At 32.9% G+C, this 27,414-nt stretch overlaps 1 protein-coding gene and 1 pseudogene across 1 annotated transcript; both read right to left on the bottom strand.

Annotated features, from left to right (window-relative positions):
- Positions 1 to 1,031: 1,031 nt before the first annotated feature.
- On the bottom strand, positions 1,032 to 14,156 carry LOC100815234 (putative receptor protein kinase ZmPK1). Its single transcript, XM_003525560.4, has 3 exons — positions 14,152 to 14,156; positions 2,655 to 2,712; positions 1,032 to 2,305 (listed from the first exon to the last, which is right to left on the bottom strand). Exons 1-3 carry the CDS (start codon positions 14,154 to 14,156, stop codon positions 1,163 to 1,165), a joined length of 1,206 nt encoding a protein of 401 aa, XP_003525608.1. The 3' UTR covers positions 1,032 to 1,162.
- Positions 14,157 to 14,206: 50 nt separating this feature from the next.
- Positions 14,207 to 24,102, bottom strand: LOC100814711 (transcriptional corepressor LEUNIG_HOMOLOG-like; annotated as a pseudogene).
- Positions 24,103 to 27,414: the final 3,312 nt, after the last annotated feature.

The following is a 27,414-nucleotide window of genomic DNA, read 5'->3' as shown; positions in this document are numbered from 1 at the left end:
CCTTGATAAATTAACAATTTTATTTTAGCTCCTAATAATTTTTGTTCATTTTGTATTAATCCCTTTGTAAAAGGATTAATAACAAACAAACAAAATTTATTAAAGATCCAAAATAAAATTTGTTAATTAATCAAGGGAAAAAAAATAAGAAAGATAAAAAATAAAATTACAAGTTTAGAGTATAATAGTGATCTCTGATCCAGATATCACGATTGCTATTCAGAAGACAGTTCCTATTGCATCAGCTAACAGCAGAAGCTGAAGTTGAGGAGGACAGTGCTCAATAACTGATCATCTGAATTGGCTCCAGATTTTGCAATATCCAGTGAGCACAGACATTTGGCTCTCTAAGGGCATGCTTAAAAGACAGCTGCCAGGGTCGCGCTACTACAAATCCCTGTTTTTACGATGGTTATTTCACACATTCGATGATGATTTTCAATCGTCTTTGCAGCCAACATTGTGAAAAGGCAGCAATTTTCATGACGATTCAAAACCCATCTTAGAAGGTCATATTTGATATCGATATGATAGCAAATTGTGTTCGTATATTTAATATTTACTCGATCCGGACATATAATCACAGATTGCATAAATAACAGAATGCAAAAGGATGATAAGCATGAGTGCCTTCTGTTATTAACTTGATGGCTGATGTTGAATCAGATTCACAAACTAAGTAGCGTAACGATTAGTTAATTTGTTCTGCCATTTGTCCATTGAACAATAGATTAGTCAATATTAATGAATATTGGATTAGTGGTTTTGGCCATTAGTCAATTGACATTAAAATTGCTTTAATTTTAGTCAATTCCAACAAAAAATATTGATAAAAACTAAAAAGAATTCATTAATATTTGAGCAAATGTCAAATACATTTGGTCAATTATTGTTTTGTTAGATGCATTCATCCATCATTTTATCATTCGTACACTGTACCCAAAAAAATGCTTTGAATCGTCTTCCTGTGTTATTCATTTGAATTCAGACCATCCTCTTTAGTTTCCTGTTCATACCATACCTTGATAAAATTAGATGTTGGACCCAGAAGTATTATTGGTGTAATCATTTAATTTCATTCTATACATATCATCTAAACTTGATTTAACTTTCGAGTTGTTAAACAATATCATGTATATTGAAAAACATCTATTTAAAGAAATCAACACCTTAAACAATCATGGCTTTGAAGCATTTCTACTACTTGGCTCATGGTGGGTCTCCGATCCTTATTTACCTCAACACAATCCAAAGCCACTCTAGCCAAGAGGTCCATCTTACATTCATCGAAATTTGTTTTAATGGCAGGATCAATGATGTGCTCTAGCCAAGATGCGTCACCCCTTTTCTCTCTAACCCATGTTACCAGCCTTCCATTATATGATTCTTCTCCAGCATTGCTATGGACACCAGTTGTTGGGTTTTTCCCAGTTATCATCTCCAATAGAACAATTTCATAGCAGTAAACATCTACTTTGGAGGTGATTGGTGTGTTGTATACCCACTCCGGTGCCATATATCCTCGAGTTCCTCTGATCACTGAAAACCTTAAATTGTTGTTGAGGTTATTTCTGTTTAGTAGCTTGGACAACCCAAAATCTGCTACCTTGGGCTGATAATTAGCATCAAGAAGTATGTTTTGAGGCTTTATATCACAGTGCAGTATCCACTCCAAGCATTCTTCATGCAGATATGCTAAAACTCGTGCCGTTCCAAGAGCAATGTTATATCTCTTACTCCAATCAAGTGTGTTGGATGAGAGATTTTGTGCCAAAGAACCATTCTCCATATACTCATACACCAACAACCTATGCTTTCCCTCAGCACAATATCCCCACATTTCAATCAAGTTCATGTGATTGAGCCTTCCAATGCTGCTCACTTCAGCAAGGAATTCCTCTTCTCCTTGTTTGGCTTCATAGAGTCTCTTAATTGCTACATGTCTTTGATCTGATAAAATGCCTTTGTACACAATCCCTTCTGCACCCCTTGAAATCTCTTGGTTGAACCCTTTAGTCACCTCCTTCAATTCAGAATAACTATATTTTCTGAACCACATTTCTGCTTGATGGTAGCCTTGTTGATCTGCACCAGACTTTTGACGCGTCTTAATCAAAAAAACCCAAATTATCAAAAAGCAAACCACTTCTAAAGCTCCAACTGCAGTAGCAAGCCACAGAAAAAATCTCACAAAACGATTTTCTGGCTTTCTAACATACTCTTTGTGAAGCTGCACAGAAAAAACATGACCATATGCACTCACAAAACGATTTTCTGGCTTTCTAACATACTCTTTGTGATCCACCTATTTCAATATATAACAATTGTTTAATAGGTGAATGTGAAAAAAATATATATATAAAACAAATTATAAATTATTAAAGTTGAAATAACTAGTACTAGAGTTCGTGCAATGCATATACAAATTGATTAAGCTTTCCAATATTTAGTTGTGTTCTATGTTTTCTGCAAATCATAATTTTTGTAGACATTATTTTTAAATTTGTAGAATTAGAAGTAGATAATGCAATTAGATAGTAAATTTAACTATTTTGGTACTTGTACTTATACGCATAATGAAAGTCTCAAATCTAAAATTTAAATCAAACAAATGTACCAATAATAACATGCAAAGGATACCAAAAATTAATTACCTCCAAAACAACCAAAGAAATTAAAAGTATCTCATGCATGCAGTTTGCAAGGAATAATCTGAAAAGAAATACATGAAAGCCAAATGTAATAACATTAAAATATACAACATGTTTGCTATAATAAAGATGTTCATATATCTAATAACTTTACAAAATTATAAAAATATAATCTAAAGCATCATGTGTGGTATCATAAACCACCAAGAGTTATAAATAATATGTAATAAAGATTGGTACAATTTATCCAAAGGTTTTTTAAATTCCTACTCAAGACATGAACCAATGATGGAAATAGGAAAATTATGCTTTATAAGAGTAGAGTTAAATCAATTTATATGATATAAGCTCATTTTTAAGGTCTAATTTAATCTTTATGATAAATTATATAAAATTTTCTTTTACAAAAATATTCAAAGAATATGATCTATTAAGAGGGTTTAGCTGAGTTGGTTGAATATGATGTGTAAATATTATAAACCCCTAGTACCATGTTCAATTCCAACGGATAAAAAAATAATACAATGATGTGAATCTCATATAAATGTGAATCTCATGATCTCAACGTAAAGTCATATGAATGTGAATCTCATGACATTTCAACACATTAAATTCTCGCAAACAACTCACCAAAAACTCATATGAATGTGAATCTCATGATCTTAACATAAAGTCAACTCTAATAATAAAATAACATCATTTAAACCACATTTCATATCATCATAAATTCATAAAAATCTCAAAATAGTTAATTTATGCAAGGAAAACAAGCATTAATCACATCAACATCCAAACTAATCATTGGACTAAAAACTTATTACTGAACTCAAAATGGTCATTGGACGTTGGATGCGACATTGGATGCAGAAATGGCCACTGGACGTGACACAGGACACGAAAATAATCACTGGACGTGAATTATGCAAAATTGTCTCTCATGACTTCCAAATCACCCCAAAACAAACTCAAACTCTTTTCCACCAACTCCAAATACATAAACAACATCAAAACACTTCACAAATAGAAAATTTTAATCAATATTCATCAAATAAATAGCAAGCCAAATTTTAAAAATCAAAACCTCAAATGCTCAAATTTCCATTTTTAACAACATCATTCATTTTCCAACAACCTTGAAACCAATTCACAACAACCTAAGCATAGAAAAAGATAAAACTTCTCTTACCTATCAAACCCAAAAAAATTTCTTTGAGATGAAGAAAATGAAGAAAGGAGGGAACTTTGGGTCTAAGGAGGAAGTTTTCTTCAACTCTACTAGCAATTCAAACTACAAGGATATTATCCATACCAAAAACTGACACAAAGTCAGATTCAAACCAAAAGCTAAACCTTTTCCATGGAACCCACATGGGTGCCTTAGTGAAAAAAAAAACAAAAAATTGAATATAAAAGAGGGAAGAGAGGTGTTTACCACACAAAGGAACAACCAATGGACACAAAAATATAGGCAAAAAAGACTTCCTTTAAGCAAGGAAACCAAGTTGTCAACTCTTCAAGGAATGTGTTTTCTTGGAGAGAAAGAAAAAAGCAAAAAGAGAGCTTTTGCATTTGTGTTTAAGATTTTTTAGAGTTGAATGAGAGTTTATGAATCTTGCAATTTCCATTTTCATGCCTAAACCTTACTATGCACACCCACCCCTTCAACCATAAACTAAAGTTCACCCTCTTAAGCTCAAAACACTAAAACTCACCAACCACATACACAAATACAATCGAATCACTAAATTTATTATTTAATTGATTCAAGTACTTAAACTAAATTTAATTTCTCTTATAATTTAATTAAATCACTTGTACAAACAATAACAAAAACACAACATTACAACATGCAGGTTAGTTTGTGTTTTAATTTAAAATTTATAAATATATATTAATTCCATTTTATAAAATAAAATATTTATTTTAGATTTTCTTAAGATTTTATTTTAATGAGTCAACTAGTTTGTTAGATTTGTTTTGACAACTGTAGGTTAGTTTCCAACGGTCATATTTTGTTTGTTGCTTAAGGTGATCTGTTCCTATATATTCTCTTTCCTCCTTTCTAAAAACATGACAGAGCTACAGTCTCATCCCTTTCTCCCAAAATTTTCTATTTCTTTTCTTATAAAATAATTTATTTCTTGAGAGTAAGAGCATTGGATTTCATAAGGTTTGAGGATCCTTTCGCTGCACACGATCGGAACCAACGGGTTGTCATATCTTGGGAGAGGAACGCAATCAGAATTTCTTACCCGTGCAGTGGGGGCGTTTTCTCTCTAAGGATAGCGTTTACGCCCTTCAACCCAGGCTATTTAATTCTTTCCCTTGATTTAATTTTTCCTTGTGCTCATTGTATGATATAATGCATTATTTATGTGGTGTCAATTAAATTTATTTTGCTATTGTTCTTTTGTTATTTAATTCAAGACTGTGCATCTTCTTATTTATTTTCTTTCATTTTTTATTTTATTTTCCAATAGTCTTAGAGAGAAAAAGGTTTTAGAGAGAAAAATGTTTTATACTTTCTTCTTGCATAGTCTTTTCTGCAGTAGCATGATGTTGTATCAAAATATCTATAATGGATATGATTAAGTTCCTTTCTAGTAAGCATGAAAAATTAATGGATGAAAACACAATGCATGATGTTCCATTAAAAATGTTTTTATTATATTATTTATTTCCTGAAATTTTACATTAGTTTGAGATTGTTGAAAAATATTTTCTTTGTCAATTGTATTTTTGTTTAAGATAAAATGCTTTTAGAATTAGCTTGTGTGAAAAAAAACTAAAAGCATCTCACTACTTTCATTCCTGCCTTAGAAAGTTATCTTTTACTTGGTCAAATGATTCTGTGAACACAAGTCTTTAAAATCAAGACATTTGTTGTTTGGTTTTTTAATTTCTATTGTTTAATTTTATTATTATTATTGCAAGTATTTTGTTGCTACGTGTTGACTGATTGTTTCTTTATATATAACTCATTGATAAAAGATAAGCCTGTGAAAATATAACACACAAAAATAATAAAATAAACATTTTGGTGAAACTTTATATTCTGCATGTCGTATTCTTAATAAAGTACCTATAAAAAAAATCTCTATGAGCTACGGAGAAAAAAAGAACCAAATCTGAAATATCTTAAAGTGTGGGGGTTGTCTAGTAAAGGTTAATATCCCTATTAATAAGAAAAGAAAAATTGAAAAAAAATGTTAATTGTATTTTGTTGGATATTTTTTAGATAATACTACTTATAGATTTTTAGTTGTTAATTCAGAAATGTCTGAAATTTCTAATGGTACTATTATGAAATCTAGAGATGTCACTTTCTTTGAAAATGTTTTTCTTTGAAAAATAAATTGTCTAAATCTGTGTGTGATACTTCTTGTTCTAATTTGTCTTCTTGTAGTAATACTAATAAGGACATTGTGTTTGAACCTAGGAGGAGTAAAAGATCTAAAAAAGTTAAGGATTTTGGTTCTGAATTTTGCTCTTTTTTGCTTGAAGATGATCCTAAAACTTATGGTGAGGCCATGAGGTCTATTGATGCACCTTTTTGGAAAGAAGCTATTAATGATGAAATGAGTTCTCTTAAAAATAATAAAACTTGATTTCTTACTGATCTTCCCCCTGGTTGTAAAAGTATAGGTTGTAAGTGGGTTTTCCGAAAGAAATTAAGAACTGATGGATCTATAGAAAAATTTAAGGCAAGACTTGTTGTGATGGGGTGTAAACAAATAGAAGGTGTAGATTTCTTTGATACATATTCTCCTGTTTCTAAAGTTACTACCATTAGGGTCTTAATTGCACTTGCTTGTGTTTTTAATTTAGAAATTCATCAAATGAATGTAAAAACTGCCTTTTTAAATGGTGAATTAGAAGAAGAAATTTACGAGTCAACCTAAAGGCTTTGTAGAACCGGGGAAGGAAAAGAAAGTTTGCAAACTTGTTAAATCTTTATATGGTTTGAAACAAACTCCAAAGCAATGACACGAAAAATTTGATCAAGTTGTTCTTTCGTATGGTTTTCAAATCAATAATATTGATAAATATGTGTATGTGAAACAATTTGATGATAATGGATGTGCCATTTTATATTTGTATCTGGATGACATATTGATATTTGGTAGTAATATGCATTTCATAAATTATGTGAAGTCCTTATCGTTTAGAAACTTTGACATAAAAGACCTTGGTCAAGTAGATGTGATTTTGGGAATTAAGCTTATAAAGAAAAATGATGGCATGACTTTTACCCAATCTTATTATGTTGAAAAGCTATTGAAGAAGTTTAATTATTTTGATGCGAAACATGCTTTTACTCCTTATGACTCATCTATTGAGTTAAAGAAAAGTTTCAGTAAACTATTTTTTTTTACATGAATATTCTCAAATTATTGGTTCTATGTTACATTTGACAAACTTCTCTAGGCTTGACATTGCATATGCAATTGGTAGATTAGAAAGTAATTGAGGGGTTTAATGATGCAAATTGGATTTCTGATTCTGATGAAACAAAATTGACAAGTAGTTATGTCTTTACTTTAGCTGGTTATGCAGTATCATAAAATTCTACTAGACAAACTATTATTTCACATGAAAGTAAAAATTATTGTGTTAAATACTGCTACTAGTGAGGCTGAATTTCTTAAAAATGTATTATGTGATTTGTCATTGTTAAATAAGCGTATACCTCCAATTCCAATGCATTGTGATAGTCAAATTGTTATATCTAAAGTGACAAGCAAAATTTTAATGAAAAAGAAGACACTTAAGAGTGAGACATAAGTTTATAAGAAATTTGATTTCTCATGGTGTCATTTCTCTTGACTTTGTCAGGTCAGAAAATAATATTACGGATCCGCTTACAAAAAGGTTGACATGTCAACAAGTACTTGAGTCGTCGAGGGGAATGAGACTAAAGTCCATTATTTAGTTACAACAATGGACACCCGTCTCCATGTGATTGGTGATCCCATGAATGGAGTTCAACGAGTAACAAGGAAATTGTTTGTTGACTAAAGTACACCAAAATGAAATTTGGCGGAGTTGTTCCGTTTCTCATTCCTATGACGAAGTGTATTATAAATTCTGGCAATATTAAGGTTGATGTATTTATATATGTGTATTTTTGGTAAAAAAAAAATACCTCTTAATGAATCCGATGACAATTATTGTAGGGGTGGGGTCACAATCCACTCTTTGAGGATTCACCTAGTGAGTGTGGTGGTGGGGCCGCCACTGTGAGATATGGGCTAATCTCTAAGTGACATTCACGAAACAAGATATAAGCGCCAGGCCGTGTAACGCGCTACCACAGATTAGAACCTAATTGAACGCCAATATTGTAGGGGTTGTGTACTAAAGTCCGATTAAAGAATATGTAGTTCAAGACAATCAAGTCACTATATTTTTCTCGGATGGAAGTTCATAAACACTAGGTATAAGGCTCAAACCCGGAAGGTTCCTTATACCGAAATACAATATCACATGCTCTTTCTCTTATGTTTTTATACAAATTATCTTTTAGAAAATATATTTTAAAATTTTAAATTATGTGGGGGAATGTTGGTAAATATTTGTGTTTTAATTTAAAATTTATAAATATATATTAATTCCATTTTATAAAATAAAATATTTATTTTAGATTTTCTTAAGATTTTGTTTTAATGAGTCAACTAGTTTGTTAGATTTGTTTTGACAACTGTAGGTTAGTTTCCAACGGTCATATTTTGTTTGTTGCTTAAGGTGATCTGTTCCTATATATTCTCTTTCCTCCTTCCTAAAAACATGACAGAGCTACAGTCTCATCCCTTTCTCTCAAAATTTTCTATTTCTTTTCTTATAAAATAATTTATTTCTTGAGAGTAAGAGCATTGGTGTTCATAAGGTTTGGGGATCCTTTCGCTGCACACGATCGGAACCAACAGGTTGTCGTATCTTGGGAGAGGAACGCAATCAGAATTTCTTACTCGTGCAGTGGGGGCGTTTTCTCTCTAAGGATAGCGTTTACGCGCTTCAACCCAGGCTATTTAATTCTTTCCCTTGATTTAATTTTTCCTTGTGCTCTTTGTATGATATAATGCATTATTTATGTGATGTCAATTAAATTTATTTTGCTATTGTTCTTTTGTTATTTAATTCAAGACTGGGCATCTTCTTCTTATTTATTTTCTTTCATTTTTTTATTTCCAACAATACAGACATACAATCAAATCACTAAATTTATTATTTAATTGATTCAAGTACTTAAACTAAATTTAATTTCTCTTATAATTTAATTGAATCACTTGTACAAACAATAACAAAAACACAACATTACAACATGCATCTTTTATTATCTCATATCCATTGGATCTGAAATTACCTTCCTTTGTGATTGAAATTTGAGTTTGAATTTTATCTATTAATGCAAATTTGTGGGTAGGTGTGTTTTTGTGAAGATGGCTTAGCTGTTGATAGGTGTTAAAACTTGTCATTAATTTGTATAGAGTATAATAGACAAATTTATATTGATGATTTTGTTTTTATGAACTAATTAAAGGTCTCAAGTTCAAATATCATGTATTTAGTTGTATTAAATAGGATAAATTTTTTTATCATCCATGATAATCCTACTCAACTTAAGTAAGATTGTTTTCTATGAAAAATACTTATGATTTATACCAATAAAATATTAGTCATGATTCTTTGGAGAAAATATAATGATCCATCTCCTATTTATTTATCATTTTTCTATTATGATCAAGGTTTCAAAGGTTAACACTTATAACTATTTAGTTTTATTTAATTTTTATTAGCATATTAATTTTTATTAGTATTATGATGGGATTACAAGTACTTCCTAGAGGAGATGATCATGCTTAAATCTAATAGAATTATTATAGGTGACTAAATTCTATTTTTGAATATTAGGTGGCTAGAGTACTTATGTGGATTGATTTGCGTATTCAATGATTACTTTTTCATGATTATATCATTATTTTATTGTTATTTTTTGAAATATTTTTAAAACTGTTTCATTTTTATTAGTATTTTAATTTTATTATATTATAATTTTTATTTACTTTGTTATAACATCATTGTATATTTATTTTTATGTATTATTTTAGTATGATTTAAATATATATATATATATATATATATTTATATAATTATCAATGTGGATCAATTTGTAAGAATTTTTTTAAAGTAATTGTCTCATTTTTTGTTATGTATGTGTAAATATAAATAAATTATAAAAATTTAAAATCACGATTTGTATTTCAATTTTTATTATGGGTATATATTTTTCTGAATGGGATGTTTGATAAGGGGGAAATATTACCGGTACGTAGGATTTAACAGATTTATATAATCATAGAAATTGTTAGGATAAAATATAGGCAAAATATTTGACTTTATTTTATTCAATTCAAATCAAAACTATAATTATCCCTTACTAATTTGTATAATATAATTTGTGTTTGATTTTAATACATTGACCGTATTAGAAAAATTATATTATCAACTAATTAAAAATTGTTTTAAATATAATTTTTAAATTAATAATTATAAAAGTTAATATTTTTTAATTATATCTTAAGTAAATATGTAATTTTTACATTATTAATATATCTCTATTAAATTCATTTAAATTTTGGTTGCACAATGCACGATTATTTTCCCAAGTTTTGTCATTATCATAGCTGCTTAGTGGTCGACGACTCATCGCGGAGAAAGTAAAATTGTGACTATCTTTTCCCATAAAACTACAATAATTGAGCAATGATTATTAGAATATTACTGAAAAGGACATAATTTTGTGTATACGTGTATATTATTTACTTTTTAGAATATTAGTCTCCGTCTCATTTTAAGGGAAAAGAATTATATGCACTGCATGAGATCCTGACCATTCAAAAGAATTTATGATATGATATATTTTTGTTTTGAAATTGAGATTTTAAAAAATAAATGGTGAGAAAAAAATGCGTGTGCTTCTCGTATTTTTGACACTTTATTTTAATATATATATATATATATATATATATATATATATATATATATATATATATATATATATATATATTCTATTTTCATCCTTTCTACCAACAAGAGCATTAGGAATAGAGAAAAGACATTAATCCATTGTCAAAAATCTGCTCCTAATAGTTGTTTGATAGAATTATTCTTTAGTTTGACTTAATTATCTATTTGATTTTATAATTATTTTAAAATGTTCCAAAGCTCCATTCTGATGTAATTAAATATTTTAAAATAATTATAGAATAAATTGATAATTAGACCTTTAAGTTTCCCAAAAATCTAAATATTCTCAAAAAATATTTTTTAATTATGTTTTTAGCTAAACTTTTCTCATAGGAGGTGGAAATCCAAGATGTCTATGAAATAAGTTTTTTTAATTATTTTTCTCATTCCAAGAAATATCTTAGACGTAGCCAACATATTTATAACATTCGCTGAAAACATGATTTTCAAAAAATCTAATTACCAGAAAACATACTTTGCAGTGATGAAAAAATGTTTATATATCAAATGTAATACATATTAAATGAGGTTAGAGTAACAAGTTTACTTATTTTCTTATTCACCATGAAAGGAGAATTTTATAATTCTAAATTCAACCTAATTAAGATCTCGGAACATATAACACAAAATTGGATATCTGTTGGACACACTTTTACACTTAGTACCAATGCCAAAGACAGATGATGTAAGACTTCCTAATACATTATAATTAGTTAAATTATATAATTAAATAAATATACAATTAATTATAAAATTGACTCCGTAATTGAAAGGAAAATAAAGAAAAAGACATGTAGGTTCAAATTCTTCCCCTAACAAAAATTAATAAACTAATAATTAATTTTTATCAATAAAATAATATACAACTAGAATTAAGATATATTTTATAAAATATATTCTAAAATAAATAATATAAATATAATATCAATTTAAATAAAAGATTATTTAGTAAGTTAAGAAGTTATGTTATCAATAGATAATTGTTTATATTCTTTAAAAAAATATGATATTAAACTAAACTAGATTACTAGATTGAGAATATTTAAAGTATAATTCAAATTTATTCTCAAAATACATCAAAGTCTAATTTCTTAAATTACAACCTGTCAAAAGTTTCGGGAATAGGTCATGAATACTCCCCAAGTTAAGTGGCTTAATGATTCTCACGTTAGTCGTAAAGAAAAAAAGTAATTGAATCATTAAATTAGGTAATCAGTATATTATCATCAAAATCTAAAATTAATAGAACTATAAACAGTTTTTTTTATTCAAAAATAAGTATAAGTAATTTTTAACAACTTATCCTCCTTACTCAATCAATTCAACTAGATCTCTCATTGATTAATAAAAGTTTCTGCATAGCAACTGAAATGCTAGAGATTTGCCATTAGCAATAGTTAGTACAAGTTATCACTCTCGTGTAACTCATCTATTCATGCTAAAAGTCTAGCTATTAATAATTGAATTCTCTGACTGTAAAAAAAAAATTGAATTCGACATTTTTGTGAAATTTTACCGTGCTGGGTGTTAGTACATCCTTTTACTGTCTATTAAATTCGGCATCGTTGAAACGCATTGTAGTTCTTTAACCAATTAGTAGAAATAACGTCTGAAACAATATTTTAAAATTAAAAATATAGAGAAATTAAATTTATGATTCTTAATTTTTTGAAGTGACAGATACAAGATTCCTTGAATTTTGCTTTCATCAATCCAGATTTAGCAACATAGGAAAAATAAATTTAGGATTCTTAACTTTTTGAGGTGGCAGATACAAGTTTCCATGAGCAAAACTTTCATCATACGACCCTGATAAAAAAAAAACCATAAATAAATTCCTCGTTACATGGATTTGCTATTATATATCAAAGTTTTTTTTTTTTTTTTTCTGAAGCTGAATGATTAGAAAGTAGAAAGTTGCTGGTGGCATGAGTCATACGGATGTAGAACTTTTTGACATTTGATCACGCTTAGAAAGATTTATATTGATTCGAGGGTGGAAATTTAGCATTAGATAAAAATTCTACAATAATGGTTTGAACTACAATTGCCTAAAATTTAGCATTAGATAAAATAACAGATAGGGACGGGTGGGGTTGCAATTTCTGGAAACATTCAAACAAAAATCAGTTGAATTACTTTTTTAAATAAAATAATTTATGATAATATATCTGATAAATAAAATAATTTCTAACAATTTTGAATAGAGAACGTTTATTTACTTGTGCCTTGTTACTTAAGCTTGGTTATGGTTTGGTGTTGCAGTGGATGGGCGCAGACAAAAACAAGTTACCAATTTACTTCTGTGTCTTTTTAACCTTCTAAAAAGGTTGATTACATTTTAGATTAATCTTTTCAGAATGTAGCGCTTTACATTATGGAAAAGCTAATCCGGAATATAATTTTATATTTCAAACTAGGAGCAGAAAGCAACCGCCAATTTTGTGTCATTTTCTCTTATAGATGTGGTTTAGTTAGAGAGGTTGCCTACACAAAAAAAAAATTGTGATTTGTTTGTATTCACTGCAATTAAGATCGTATATAAAATTACCCTTCAATTTCTCTGTTGCTGTTGTGTAACCCTGTTCTGGGGGACACCGGGCACCATATTAACTATGATGAGCATGTTAGAAATCAAGTGAAAAATGACTTTTGAAATAAAGGTATTTTTGTAAAATGATCAGAGTTCTTGTTTTTATCCATTTGATCTGCATTGCATTAGAACGTGCACGCTAATTTCAACTACAAAGCAAACATGTGCAGTATCATTGATCAAATGAGTCACACAAAGTCAATTCATAACTAGTCACACAAAAACTATCAATTAACACAGATAAATAAATGCTGAAACAACGATACTCATGTTAGAAACCCAAACAACTAATTTTAAAAAAATATTTTTATCTGACTCTAATACTAAACTAAAAGGGTTACTCTAAAAAAAAATACTAAACTAAAAAGGTACTAAGTTATTTAAATACAGTAAGTAATTTCAATTAAACAACTCACGACCTTTTAAATTTAAGATTTTGAGATAATTAGTTTATAACAGCATGTGACTCTTATTAAGAGTCAATGCCACATACAACCGGAACATCATCCTCAACTGTATTTTAAGGATGATTAATCAAAATTTTGATGCAGACATATTTCTGTACAATGTACAGAATGATGGAACATGTACTCTACTGCTTTCCATTTTCTATAACATGTACTCTACTGATATTATCACACGATGGTATTGAGAAAATTCCAACAGTTTTAACAGTCCAAATAAAATATATTAACCATATAAATAAAAATTGCATTGCAGATTGGTGCAATGTCTAAGTTGACAGTGCCTAGGATTCTAAAAGCAAAATTGTATATATATTTATGTACTAGAAGTCTAGTATACCTTATTGCAACATCAACGGTGGGAGAAACCAACTACGATTAAGCTAATGATGAGGGGTTTGGATAGGATTCAAACCTCATTTCCACAATGAAATATAAAAGAAAAAATAAAACCAAGTTCGGAGACCCCCTTTTTGCTTTCAAGACCTCTCTCTGAACTCTTTTAGATAAAGTACTACTGACAACGAATATATGTGATGTTAGAACCTAAATCAGGAATTTTATTTCCACAGCTTTACATAGTTGTCATAACTTGCAGAGGCAACCATTCCAGTGACAGTGGACTGAGCCAAAGCAGAAATTACATTTTCATGTGCAGAAACTGCCAAGCTTTTGTTATCGGTCATCTTCCATAACTCTAAGGACTGCAGAGCACAAGGAAAAAAAATATACATTATTGTCACAGTAAACAAGAATGGGATGTTTTTAGAGAAACAGAAGTGTTGAAATGAGGATAGTTTGCAGTATTACAATGAAATGGGTGCAGTTTTTTCCATGGGTCTGATGCATGCAGTCCAGAAGTAAGGTTTTTGAATCCATGCATTCATTACAACAGATAATGAACAAAAGCTTACCGAACTTCCTCCAATCACCAACAAAGTTGAATAACTTGGATGAAAAACACAGGAATGCAATTGGCTCCCAGTGGAGCTGAACTCATGAATCCATTCTCCTCCTGAGGTCAAACTCCAAACCTTCACCAAATTTGGACTCACAGATGCCAAGGCATCACCATTCCCATCCCAGCAAATATAGCTCACCGGTTCAGGATGTCCCTACAATGACAAAATGATTTGAAGTTTAAACTGCAAAATCCATCAAAGATGCAAAGCTCAAAATAAAAAGACCATATTGTAGCATAAGGTAACCAATCTTCAGTCATGCCATCAAATTTTCTGATTTTCCTAGTTAATTTTTTTTATCAATACTATTAATTAAATAATTATAACTTAAACATGGAGACTGGATAGGACATCATTAAAAATAGAAAGAGAAAGAGAGAATATGGAACAGACTCCATCCATTATTTAGAAATTAGCTGAAATGAAACTTTCATAAAACGAACAACCATCAATTTATGAAGGATGGGTTTCAAATTTATCTTTATAATTATACAATATCAGTGACCTTTGTTTAAGAGATTATATTACAATATTAAATTATACATAAGCAAATATGCGTATAGATTTTACCTGGAGGGTGTATATTTGTGTGTCAGATTCAACATAAAAAATTGACACTCCTTTATCAGAAGCTGCTGCCAGGAAACGCCCTAGTCTAGGCTGAAACCTCACTTGTGCACTAGCTCCCTGAAACAACCAATTGTTAAAAAAAAAAGATATTAGAGACATGTGATAAAATATTCAAAGAGGAACACTTACTCAACGAACCTTAGTTACACGGGTGCAGGTGGCTGAATTAATATTCCAATACCAAATTTCATTTTCACCATCACAGAAGCAGAAAACTTCAGTCTTCTTAGGATGGAAATCAAGAGACATTATAGCTGATGAATGCCCACTATATTCTTGCACACAACGGCTTGGCTGTTGAAATATAAACTTGATTTGGGCCTAAATTAATTATTTGATTCCTTGGACTTAGTTATTTTGGGCTTAAGTAATTATGGGTCATGTTTCTAGAGAATTCTTGTAGTGTTTGGAGTATCTAGATATTTTTTATGGTTTTAATATTCTCTGGAATACTCTTTGGATCTCTAGAGTTGAGAACTCTCTAGAATTAGTGTGTCTAGAGTTCTCCTTAGAGTAGTATAAATAGAGATGTAATCCTACACATTTGTATCAAGCAAAAATAAAAAGTTCTCTCCTCCATAAAGAATTCTCCTTCCTATCAAGTTTCTATTCAAAGTCTCCAATATTCCTAAACACTTTTCCTAAACATAAAAAGCCTTATTTTCAACAAATTGGTATCAGAGCTTCAAGATCCTCAAAAGATGGCGAATGGAGGTTTTCCTTTCCAAATGCCGATGCTCACAAAGAACAACTATGATAATTGGAGTATCAAGATGAAGGCGCTACTAGGAGCTCAAGATGTGTGGGATATCATAGAGAATGGCTTCGAGGAGAAAGATGAAGCCTCGCTAAGCCAAGGTGTAAAGGAAACGTTGAAGGAGTCAAGAAAGAGAGACAAGAAAGCTCTCTTTCTCATTTATCAATCGGTGGATGAAGATACATTTGAGAAGATATCCAACGCAACGACGGCCAAAGAAGCATGGGATAAGCTCCAAACTTGCAACAAAGGAGTTGAGCAGGTAAAAAAGATTCGTCTTCAAACTCTTAAAGGTGACTTTGAGCGTTTGTTTATGGAGGAGTCCGAGTCAATTTCTGATTATTTTTCTCGAGTATTGGCCGTAGTCAATCAACTTAAAAGAAATGGTGAAGATGTTGATGAGGTGAAGGTCATGGAAAAAATACTTCGAACTTTAAATCCAAGTTTTGACTTCATTGTTACCAACATTGAAGAAAACAAGGATTTAAAGACCATGACTATTGAGCAACTCATGGGTTCCTTACAAGCATACGAAGAAAAACAAAAAAGAAAAATTAAACAAAAGGAGGCTACGGAGCAACTACTACAACTCAACGTAAAGGAAGCAAACTATGCAAATTACAAGAGCCAAAGAGGACGAGGTCGCGGCCAAGATCGTGGACGTGGACGAAGACATGGAGGAGAAGGAAGAGGTGGTTACAACAACCACTCCAACAAATTCAATAATGGAGAAAGAAGTTGGAATCCACAAGTAACAAGAGGTCGTGGAAGAGGAAATTCATGGTCGAGGTATGACAAATCACAAATCAAGTGCTTCAATTGCAACAAGATTGGTCACTACGCATCCGAGTGTAGATTCTCGAAGAAGGTTAAAGAGAAAGCTAACTTTGTAGAAGAAAAAGGTGGAGAAGAAGAAACTTTGCTACTCGCGTGCCAAAACAAATTTGAAGAGAAAAGAAACAAGTGGTACCTCGACACCGACGCAAACAACCACATGTGCGACGATAAAAGCATGTTCGTGGAGATCAATGAAGCGGCAACTGGCGATGTCTCATTTGGAGACGACTCAAAGATACCAGTCAAAGGCAAAGGTAAAATTCTCATACGTTTGAAGAATGGGAGTCATCAATTCATATCCAATGTCTACTATGTGCCTAACATGAAGAATAATATTTTGAGCTTGGGACAATTATTAGAGAAAGGCTATGACATCCATTTGAAAGAACATAGTCTTTTCTTAAGAGATTGTAGACATAACTTGATTGCTAAGGTGCCTATGTCAAAGAATAGAATGTTCCTCTTGAACATTCAAAATGATGTGCCAAAGTGTCTCAAGGCTTGCTATACTGACTCTTCGTGGCTATGGCATCTACGGTTTGGGCACCTCAACTTCGACGGTCTAGAACGTTTAGCGAAGAAGAAGATGGTGAGAGGCTTGCCTAGCATCAACCACCCAGACCAACTTTGCGAAGGATGTCTAATTGGGAAGCAATTTCGTAAAAGTTTTCCAAAGGAATCAACAACAAGAGCAACAAAGCCGCTAGAGCTCATACACACCGATGTCTGTGGACCAATCAAACCCAATTCATTTGGTAAGAATAAGTACTTTCTCCTCTTTATTGATGATTATTCCAGAAAAACCTGGGTTTATTTCTTGAAGGAGAAATCAGAAGTGTTTGAAAACTTTAAGAAGTTCAAAGCCCTCGTGGAGAAAGAAAGTGGTCTTTCCATCAAGGCCATGAGATCTGATCGAGGAGGAGAGTTCACTTCAAATAAGTTCAACAAATATTGTGAAGACCATGGAATCCGTCGCCCACTGACAGTGCCAAGATCGCCACAACAAAATGGAGTAGCAGAGAGAAAGAACCGGACCATACTTAACATGGTGCGAAGCATGCTCAAGAGCAAGAAGATGCTGAAGGAGTTTTGGGCTGAAGCAGTGGCATGTGCAGTTTACCTAACAAATCGTTCTCCAACAAGAAGCGTGCATGAGAAGACACCACAAGAAGCATGGAGTGGAAGGAAGCCCAGGATCTCTCACCTCAAAGTGTTTGGAAGCATTGCCTATACCCATGTTCTAGACGAAAAGAGGACAAAGCTTGATGATAAAAGTGAGAAGTACGTGTTTGTGGGTTACGACTCAAGATCCAAGGGGTACAAGCTCTATAATCCAAATAGTAGAAAGATCGTCATAAGTCGCGACGTGGAGTTCGACGAAGAAGATTGTTGGGATTGGAGTGTTCAAGAAGATAAGTATGATTTTCTTCCTTATTTTGAAGAAGATGATGAAATTGAACAACCAATCATAGAGGAACATATTACACCACCTGCCTCACCGACACCAAGGCTGGATGAAACAAGTTCAAGTGAGAGGACACCGCGACTAAGGAGCATTGAAGAGATTTATGAGGTAACCACAAACCTAAACGACATTAACCTCTTTTGTCTTTTTGGTGATTGTGAGCCTCTAAGCTATCAAGAAGCAGCGGAAAACATAAAGTGGAAAGACGCCATGGACGAAGAAATCAAGTCAATCACGAAGAATGATACGTGGGAACTTACTACACTTCCACGAGGACACAAAGCAATTGGAGTAAGATGGGTGTACAAGGAAAAGAAGAATGCTAAAGGAGATGTGGAGAGATACAAAGCAAGATTGGTGGCTAAAGGCTATAGTCAAAGACAAGGAATTGACTATGATGAGGTATTTGCTCCTGTTGCTCGTCTTGAAACTATTAGACTGATCATTTCTTTGGCAGCCCAAAATAAATGGAAGATCTATCAAATGGATGTGAAGTCAGCCTTCTTGAATGGTTTTCTCGAAGAAGAAGTCTATATTGAGCAACCACTGGGCTATGAAGTAAAAGGGCAAGAAGAAAAAGTCTTGAAGTTGAAGAAGGCGTTGTACGGTCTCAAGCAAGCACCGAGAGCTTGGAATGTTCGAATCGACAAGTACTTTCAAGACAAGAATTTCATCAAGTGTCCATATGAGCATGCACTCTATATCAAAGCGCAAAGTGGAGATATTTTGATTGTGTGTTTGTATGTAGATGACTTGATCTTTACAGGGAACAATCCAAGCATGTTCGAAGAGTTCAAGAAAGATATGTCAAATGAATTTGAGATGACGGATATGGAGCTCATGGCATATTATCTCGGCATCGAAGTAAAACAAGAAGACAAAGGAATTTTCATCACCCAAGAAGGCTATGCCAAAGAAGTCCTTAAGAAGTTCAAGATGGATGACGCCAATCCAGTTGGCACCCCGATGGAATGTGGCAGCAAGTTGAGCAAGCATGAAAAAGGAGAGAATGTGGATCCAACTCTTTACAAAAGTTTGGTTGGAAGTTTACGTTACTTGACATGTACAAGGCCGGATATTCTCTATGCTGTAGGAGTAGTAAGTCGCTACATGGAAGCTCCAACCACAACTCACTTCAAGGCGGCAAAGAGAATCCTTCGATACATCAAAGGTACAACAAATTTTGGCTTGCACTATTACTCTTCTGACAATTATAACATTATTGGCTATAGTGATAGCGATTGGAGTGGAGACTTGGATGATAGAAAGAGCACTACTGGTTTTGTGTTCTTTATGGGAGATACTGCTTTCACTTGGATGTCAAAGAAGCAACCAATAGTTACACTATCAACTTGTGAAGCCGAGTATGTCGCTGCCACATCATGCGTTTGTCATGCAATTTGGCTAAGGAACTTGTTGAAAGAGTTAAAAATGCCACAAGAAGAACCTATGGAAATATGTGTTGACAATAAATCAGCACTCGCTTTGGCAAAGAATCCAGTCTTTCATGAAAAAAGTAAGCACGTCGACACCCGTTACCACTTCATAAGAGAATGCATTGAGAAGAAGGAGGTAAAGTTGAAGTATGTGATGTCTCAAGATCAAGCTGCCGACATTTTCACAAAGCCACTTAAGTTGGAAACTTTCGTGAAGCTAAGGAGTATGCTTGGAGTCACAAATCAAGTTTAAGGGGGGAGGTTGAAATATAAACTTGATTTGGGCCTAAATTAATTATTTGGTTCCTTGGACTTAGTTATTTTGGGCTTAAGTAATTATGGGTCATGTTTCTAGAGAATTCTTGTAGTGTTTGGAGTGTCTAGATATTTCTTATGGTTTTAATATTCTCTAGAATACTCTTTGGATCTCTAGAGTTGAGAACTCTCTAGAATTAGTGTGTCTAGAGTTCTCCTTAGAGTAGTATAAATAGAGATGTAATCCTACACATTTGTATCAAGCAAAAATACAAAGTTCTCTCCTCCATAAAGAATTCTCCTTCCTATCAAGTTTCTATTCAAAGTCTCCAATATTCCTAAACACTTTTCCTAAACATAAAAAGCCTTATTTCCAACATTGGCTGAATTGAAAGAAAGAAAAAAAAATTAGTTCATTGCAATGTGTAGAATATAATTGCAAAAAATGAATGAAATGTCAAACACAGGGAACAAGGCCTGAAGAAGCTAGAATCTAGTTATAAGTTTTATACACCAGATGTATAAGTTACACATAATTTATAGGAAAACTGGGAAAAGTATGTTACATTGGTTGTGTCCCATAACCGCATAGACTTATCACGTGAAGCAGTCGCCAACTGAGATGAATTAGGTCTAAAACGGACATCTGTAATAATTGATTTGTGTTCTGCAGGAGTGCTCTCTATTTGTAAAGTGTCCATGTTCCAGATGTCAACCTAATGCAAATTCCCCCAAAAATTAACATATACAACTTTTAGCATTTCAATTTATAAATTGAATGAAAAATTTCTCACAGCAGTTGTTTGGCAAATTAGCCTAGGATTAGAGACCAATGTCCCATGCTTGGCCTTATGAAAAAAAAATGACAATTATATAATAGAAAAAGGTAAATCACAAGAACATGATATGTTGCTTGGGATAAAATGTTGCCAAAGGGAGATGTTTGGGATATATATATATATATATATATATATACACACATATAAAGGGATGTAGGAAATTCCTTAGGATGCTAGTCTTCAGATGAAAAAACAAAAAATTATAATCACCACCTATGTTGAGTATGTTCCTTAAATGAGCCACAATTATGCAAGTGAATTACCTTCATGTCATCTCCAGCACTGGCTAACCACTTTCCATCTGAAGAAAAGTGACTACAAGTAACTTTGCTGCTCCTTGTTCTTATGCAACCAACTTCACCAAAGGTACCTGAAATGAAAAATAAGGTTAATGATACTTTCCTGTAACACTTTTAGAGTTGAGACATATACAAAGATTACCTTTCGAAGATTCTTTCAGTTGCTCAGCTGGACTTTGTTTCACTGTTCCATAGAGATTTCCACCATCTCCGCCATCATTTGATAGAAAGGATTCGACATTATCATCTAAAGCATCAACATCTCCAAATCGATCCATGTCGTCCTGGTTTATGAAATGATAGTGTCCAGAGCTCAATAATTTGTTCAGCTTATAAACTCAGCATCTCATAAAACATGGGCACTCAAATGTTCTAGTTAGTTTCAGTTCTGTACAACACATTACAACTGTACAGCAACAACTGTCAATCTATTCGGATCTGATAGGAAGTTATGATACAGTTTGTAATAGTTTGATATGACTCAGTCTACAAATAGAATCCACTTCTTGTACTCATGTGATTGACTATAAATAAAACATATGGTTACGTATTTTCATCTCTCTCTCTCTCTCTCTCTGTTTACTGTTCTTATCTTCTACTTATTTGCTGCAATCTCAATAGTTAGCTAAATAGAACTTTTCAACTAATTATGACTGAACTAAACGTCTAAACATATGTAATGATACATCAATGAGCTGCAAGTACAAAGAAACATAAGCTATACTGGTCAACAATCGGGATGGCTGTTATACAAATTACATCACATCAAATGTGCAAAGAATATATCATAATTTATATATACATAGACACATACATAAACTAAAATTATTGACAAAATTTACCAGCAAATTTGACGATGATGCAAGGCCTCCTGTTGTCTCTGTGCCATACATCATCATGCTCTTTTGGACACTGTTAACATGCTGTAAGCTGCTTGCTGTATTTAATCCATCACCAGGTGTATGTGTTGATGGTGATGAAGTAGGGGACGGAGCAGCAGTGTTACCAGTACCAGTGCTATTGGCAGCTCCAGATTTTCTTTTTCTGTTACTCTGATGTCAAAGCAGAAACTACATTAATTAGCTTTGAAATTGAGAAAAATTTGAGGTGGGGACAAAGAATGATAGAAAATCAAAATATATAGCCATGGAAAATAAATCTAATAGCAGCAGCAGCCTAAGAAATTAAGGTAGTATAAAGTAAAACAAAAACAAAATAAAAACATCAGATCTCTGTCCCTTTCCATTTTCCAAACACAACTAAATAAAAAGATAAAGGTCAAACAGCATAGTATGGACACTTGATACCACATACATCTGGTCACATTCCATGCAGAAAAAAAATGACATTAACCTGCTGCTGTAATTGCTCCTGCTGTTGAGAATGAGATAATGATTGTTGTGACTGAGCCATCTTCATCTGCGACACCCATTAAAGATAAAACAAAAAGGAAAATTAAAACTGACCTCCAACAAGTGCAGTATGGTTCAATTTATATCATGCAACAAAGGAAAATACAGTGTAAATATTACCAACTCAGAACCAATTTATATGACTTGCCTATCAAGCAGAGAATGAAGGTAATAAATATACAAGGTACACACACTTTTCCATTTTTCTATTATTAGTAAGACCATCATGTCCATGCTACTTAGGAGATGCATCTTCTTTTTTGAATCAACAGCAATCATGAAGGAAATAAGCTTATAATAGCACACTATAACTACTTGGTGACAGGAAAGTTTCCTCAAGTCCTCATGTATATTATTGAGAGATCAAGGAGGGGTTTTCAGCATGAAATGTATTCACTTCTCCCACTGAGAAGTTTAGAGAAATCTTTCTCACAGGTCTAGGCTGATATTTAAGTGACTTGCTATTTTCTTGGGATTTTTGGAATCTCAAGGGAGTGGAGCCACATTGGAAGCCTTTTTTTAAAGTTTATTGTCTATTATAAAGTCATGAACTATTTTAATTCTTTATTAGTATTTTTTCAAGAGTAAAATGTACTTATTTGTTTATGTATAGAAGTATCAACTATCAAGGGTTCTGGAGACTCACTCAAGCAATTCATAGAACTTATATGTGTGTGTGTGTGCATGTGCGTTGAATTTAAAGATATTATATTATACATGTTAATCAAACATTAATATTTCTAAATTCTAATTGACCTTTTTTAATTTTTGAAAAGCTAGTGCAACCTTAGGTGAATCTGACTGCATTTGAGAGCAAATAGATCCATCATTTCTGGTAGACTGGCCATCCTTTGCACTTAAGCTACCTCGAGGAAGACCAAAAAGTCTACGAGGATCCATGTCACCATAATTAGAATTCCCAAGGTTATTTTGTGCCTGAGCCTGTGCCAAGGCTTGTTGCTATTGTGATGCCAAAACAAATTGGTTCTGGGTTGTCAAATTGGGCTTAGAAGCTTGTACACCCAAATTAGGTTTTAGTTGATCAATTCCCTGTAAAAGAAGGAATAGGTCAACTATTTCACCCTCAAGGAGTTTAACAGAACTTTAGAGAAACAACATTGATGCCAATAATATTCAACTTACAGATGCTAGAGGCCAACCCTTCAATGGAAGACTTGTAACTCCTTGATTTATTCCTGAAGGATGATTAATAAACATCAACAAAAAATACCTCATGTGATACAAGTTTCACAAGATGTGTCAGCCATGCAATGAATGTGTCAAGGGCCTGCCTCACATACTGAATTTCTGACGTTGGCAACGGGACTTGAGCGTCACCATCGTAAACTTTTTCAACACTCACCGTTACCACATCATCTGCATAAGGCACGTTGTGTATGGTAGACCTACCCTCATATATTTTTCCCAAGGCCACCAGGTGTGTACAATGATCACCTTGCACATACAACCCCATAGTCGGCATCACATAAGCCACATGTTTTTTCCCCTGATGGATTGACAACAGTTTCATCATTGCTCCCTATTGTGCTCACACGTGCACCTAATAGCTGTATATATGGCTCAATTGGGGGTGAGTTTTGCGATCCTCTTTAGGATAACTCAATTTTGATGGCCTCCTTCCTCCACTCTTCCTTAAGGTTTCCGATTATCTCATTCATCCACTCTTCCTTTAAGGTTTCCAATTATCTCAGCCAACTGTCAGGTGGTGGATGTAGAGGAATTGTTGGAGCCACGAGATATCATTCCAAAGTATTGACTGATTATCACACCAAACCCCGTTGCACGAACACGACCTGCATACTCCAATTTCCCAATGGCAATAATGAGTATGTCATCATGACCATAAGGAACAAAGTTGTCCTGTGTCATCTGTTCTTGTAATGAGTTCTATAACAAGCACGACACAGAAAAACATCAAATGAGTTTTTGTTATTATACAAAGAAAAACTAGTGAAATTAAATCTTAAAAAGAACTCACAATTTTATCAGATATTTCTTGTTTCACCTTAGATGTCATCTGCCCATATCACTCTGTGCGGGCCAACTTCCACCTCACATGTCTTTCAATGGGAGATGGAGGGTCATCAATCAATGGTCTATTCTCAGTCAGCATTGCCTCCTCTTGTCTTTTTTTCCTTTTCTCCTCCAATAAATTCTTTTCAAGCATATCATAACCCGCACGAGACAACATGTGTAGGTAGTCAATGTATTTTTTAATTTCCTTTGTCTTCTACCGGATTCCTTGTCATAAATTATAGATAATTTCCATCTAATTAATCCAAATGAAATGATATATTTAAATTCAAATTTAAAGCAAAACACATCAACATCTAACCTGCCAGTTAGGGATTTTGTGTGTTGCAGCAAATTCTTCCCAAGTTTATGAATCTAGACCATATTTTATATAAGGATCCTGATTATCTTCACCCACAATGTCAGCATATATGAATTTAGTGGTCAGTGAAGACTTAAATTTCCTCCATCTAGTGGCGACCGTTGACATCACCTTTTTCTTAGCATTGGGTGCTTTTGAGATATCAAATTTGCCCTGCATAAGAGATTGTTGTGTAACAGTTAGCGAATGTCATCATTTTCAAGTCTTCATAATAGAAAATTATATACACATGCCTGTTAAGTGGATATACCAAAATGTCATCCCATACTAGGTCCTTTACAGATTCTAGTACATCTTTCTGATTGCTATGTACAATAGGAATCTTTTCTCGAACTATGACCCTCAGATAGTTGTGGAACTTCTCTTTATGGGGTCTCTCCTAGTTGCAAGATTGACATTAACCGTTAGTCTGGGCTAATCCAAGTTTCTTAAAGTCAACCTTCTTAGCTGTGTGGATTGCCTACTCCTTGACATAGACTCTAAATGACTATCTGAATGCAGAGGGGACCTTGGTGCTGTTACCATGATCCTGTGAAAATAAAACAAATTCATTAATGTACATCAATTAGAAATAACATATAGGTAACAAATTGTAAATATTCACATTAAAAAAATTGGTTACAAATAATGTAATATGATATACATTACTTTAATACAATGCAGTTATGTAGGAATGTTCTCCCATAAACCTTCATCATGATCATTACAATTTGCATGTACATCATCAACCTCGTGTTCTTCAATTATAGAAGGCATTCGTATGCAAAAAGCAGGCATCTCACAAATTTCAAGTGCTAAATCATCGTTTTGGTGACTGATAACACTTGGTCTTCCTTGTAGAACCATTGACAATCTTGAATCACATGGATCTTGGACGTAAAACACTTGTCTGGATTGTTCTGCCATGATGAAAGGCTCATCCTTGTAAGCCACCTTATTAAGGTCTACAAAAGTAAATCCCAATTGATCTTGATGCACACCGGTATTCATTAATCCACTTACAATTAAAAATAAACACTCTAAATTGACTATAATCAGGCTCTTAGATTTCTTCAATCACTCCAAAGTAAGACATTGACTCTCAAATCGGGTTGTTATCCGATGCACTACAAAAGTGTTCAGAATCAGCCTCAAGACTCACCCCACTATTTTGCACACTACTTTTACCATCTTGTGACTTTGTTTAGAATGAATAATTGTTGATATCATATTCCTTCCAAGTGCGGACATTAAGATTTGGGCCAACAACTAACAGTCTTAATGTTTTGGAAGCACTGTCATCACTAAAGGTTGTTTCTTTAAACCAATTTATGAAAGTTCTATGATGCTCTTGCAACACCTTTATCATGTTCATTTTTGGGTGAGTAGTTGTTAGATATTGTTTGAGTATGTATGTAGGGAAGAACCTCTTGTGCGTTCTGAAAGATATACAAATGCGCTTATGAGACCTCCTGTCGAGTCATTGTTACAACATTGTATCCTCGTGTACCTTTACCTCCCTGTGTTCAGTGATGACAAGTTTCAGGAAGCCCAACAGATTTAACTGTTTCAATGAACTGGGAACAAAATTCAATAGATTCTTCAGCAACGTACCTTTCAATAATGGAAGCTTCTGGTCGGTATTGATTCTTGGTATAACCCTTTAAGACCTTTATGTACCACTCAACTGGATACATCCACCATAAAAAAAACAGGACCACACAACCTGATCTCCCTCATGAGATGAGCAATTAAGTGAACCATTATATTAAAAAATGACAGAGGAAAATACATCTCCAATTGACAAAGGACAATGGTAGCCTTATTCTCCAATCATCTAATTGTCGATGGTCAATGACTTTGCTACGAATAGCATTAAAAAAAGCACAAATGACATATGGCAACCCTAACTTTGTCAGGCAAGATATCGCGAATCGCTACAGTCAATAGTTGTTGCATTAACAGGTGACAATCGTGAGACTTCAAGCCAACCAATTTGAGATCATTGAGGGATACAAGGCTCTTGATATTTGAAGAGTATCCTTGTGGGACTTTTAGACTCCACAGACATTGACAAAAACTTCTCTTTTCTTTTGTTGACTTTGTGTGACATATCGGGGGCGGATACGTTTTCCGACCTTGTGATATCGGACCAAGTTTTTATGACATGTCTTGTATACCCATGTCAACTAAGTCTTGACGACATTTCAAACCATCCTTTGTCTTGACTTTAATGTTAAGAAGGGTGCCAATTAAACTATCACAAGCATTTTTCTCGACATGCAATACATATATACAATGTCGCACATGTAGGTCGAACAAGTACGGAAGATCAAAGAATATTGACCTTTTCTTCCATATGTTCGTCTCAGATGATGCTTTCTTTTGGGT

This window comes from Glycine max, chromosome 5 (assembly GCF_000004515.6).
Source record: "Glycine max cultivar Williams 82 chromosome 5, Glycine_max_v4.0, whole genome shotgun sequence".
NCBI lineage: Eukaryota > Viridiplantae > Streptophyta > Magnoliopsida > Fabales > Fabaceae > Glycine > Glycine max.
This window is presented reverse-complemented; position numbering and strand designations above follow the sequence as displayed.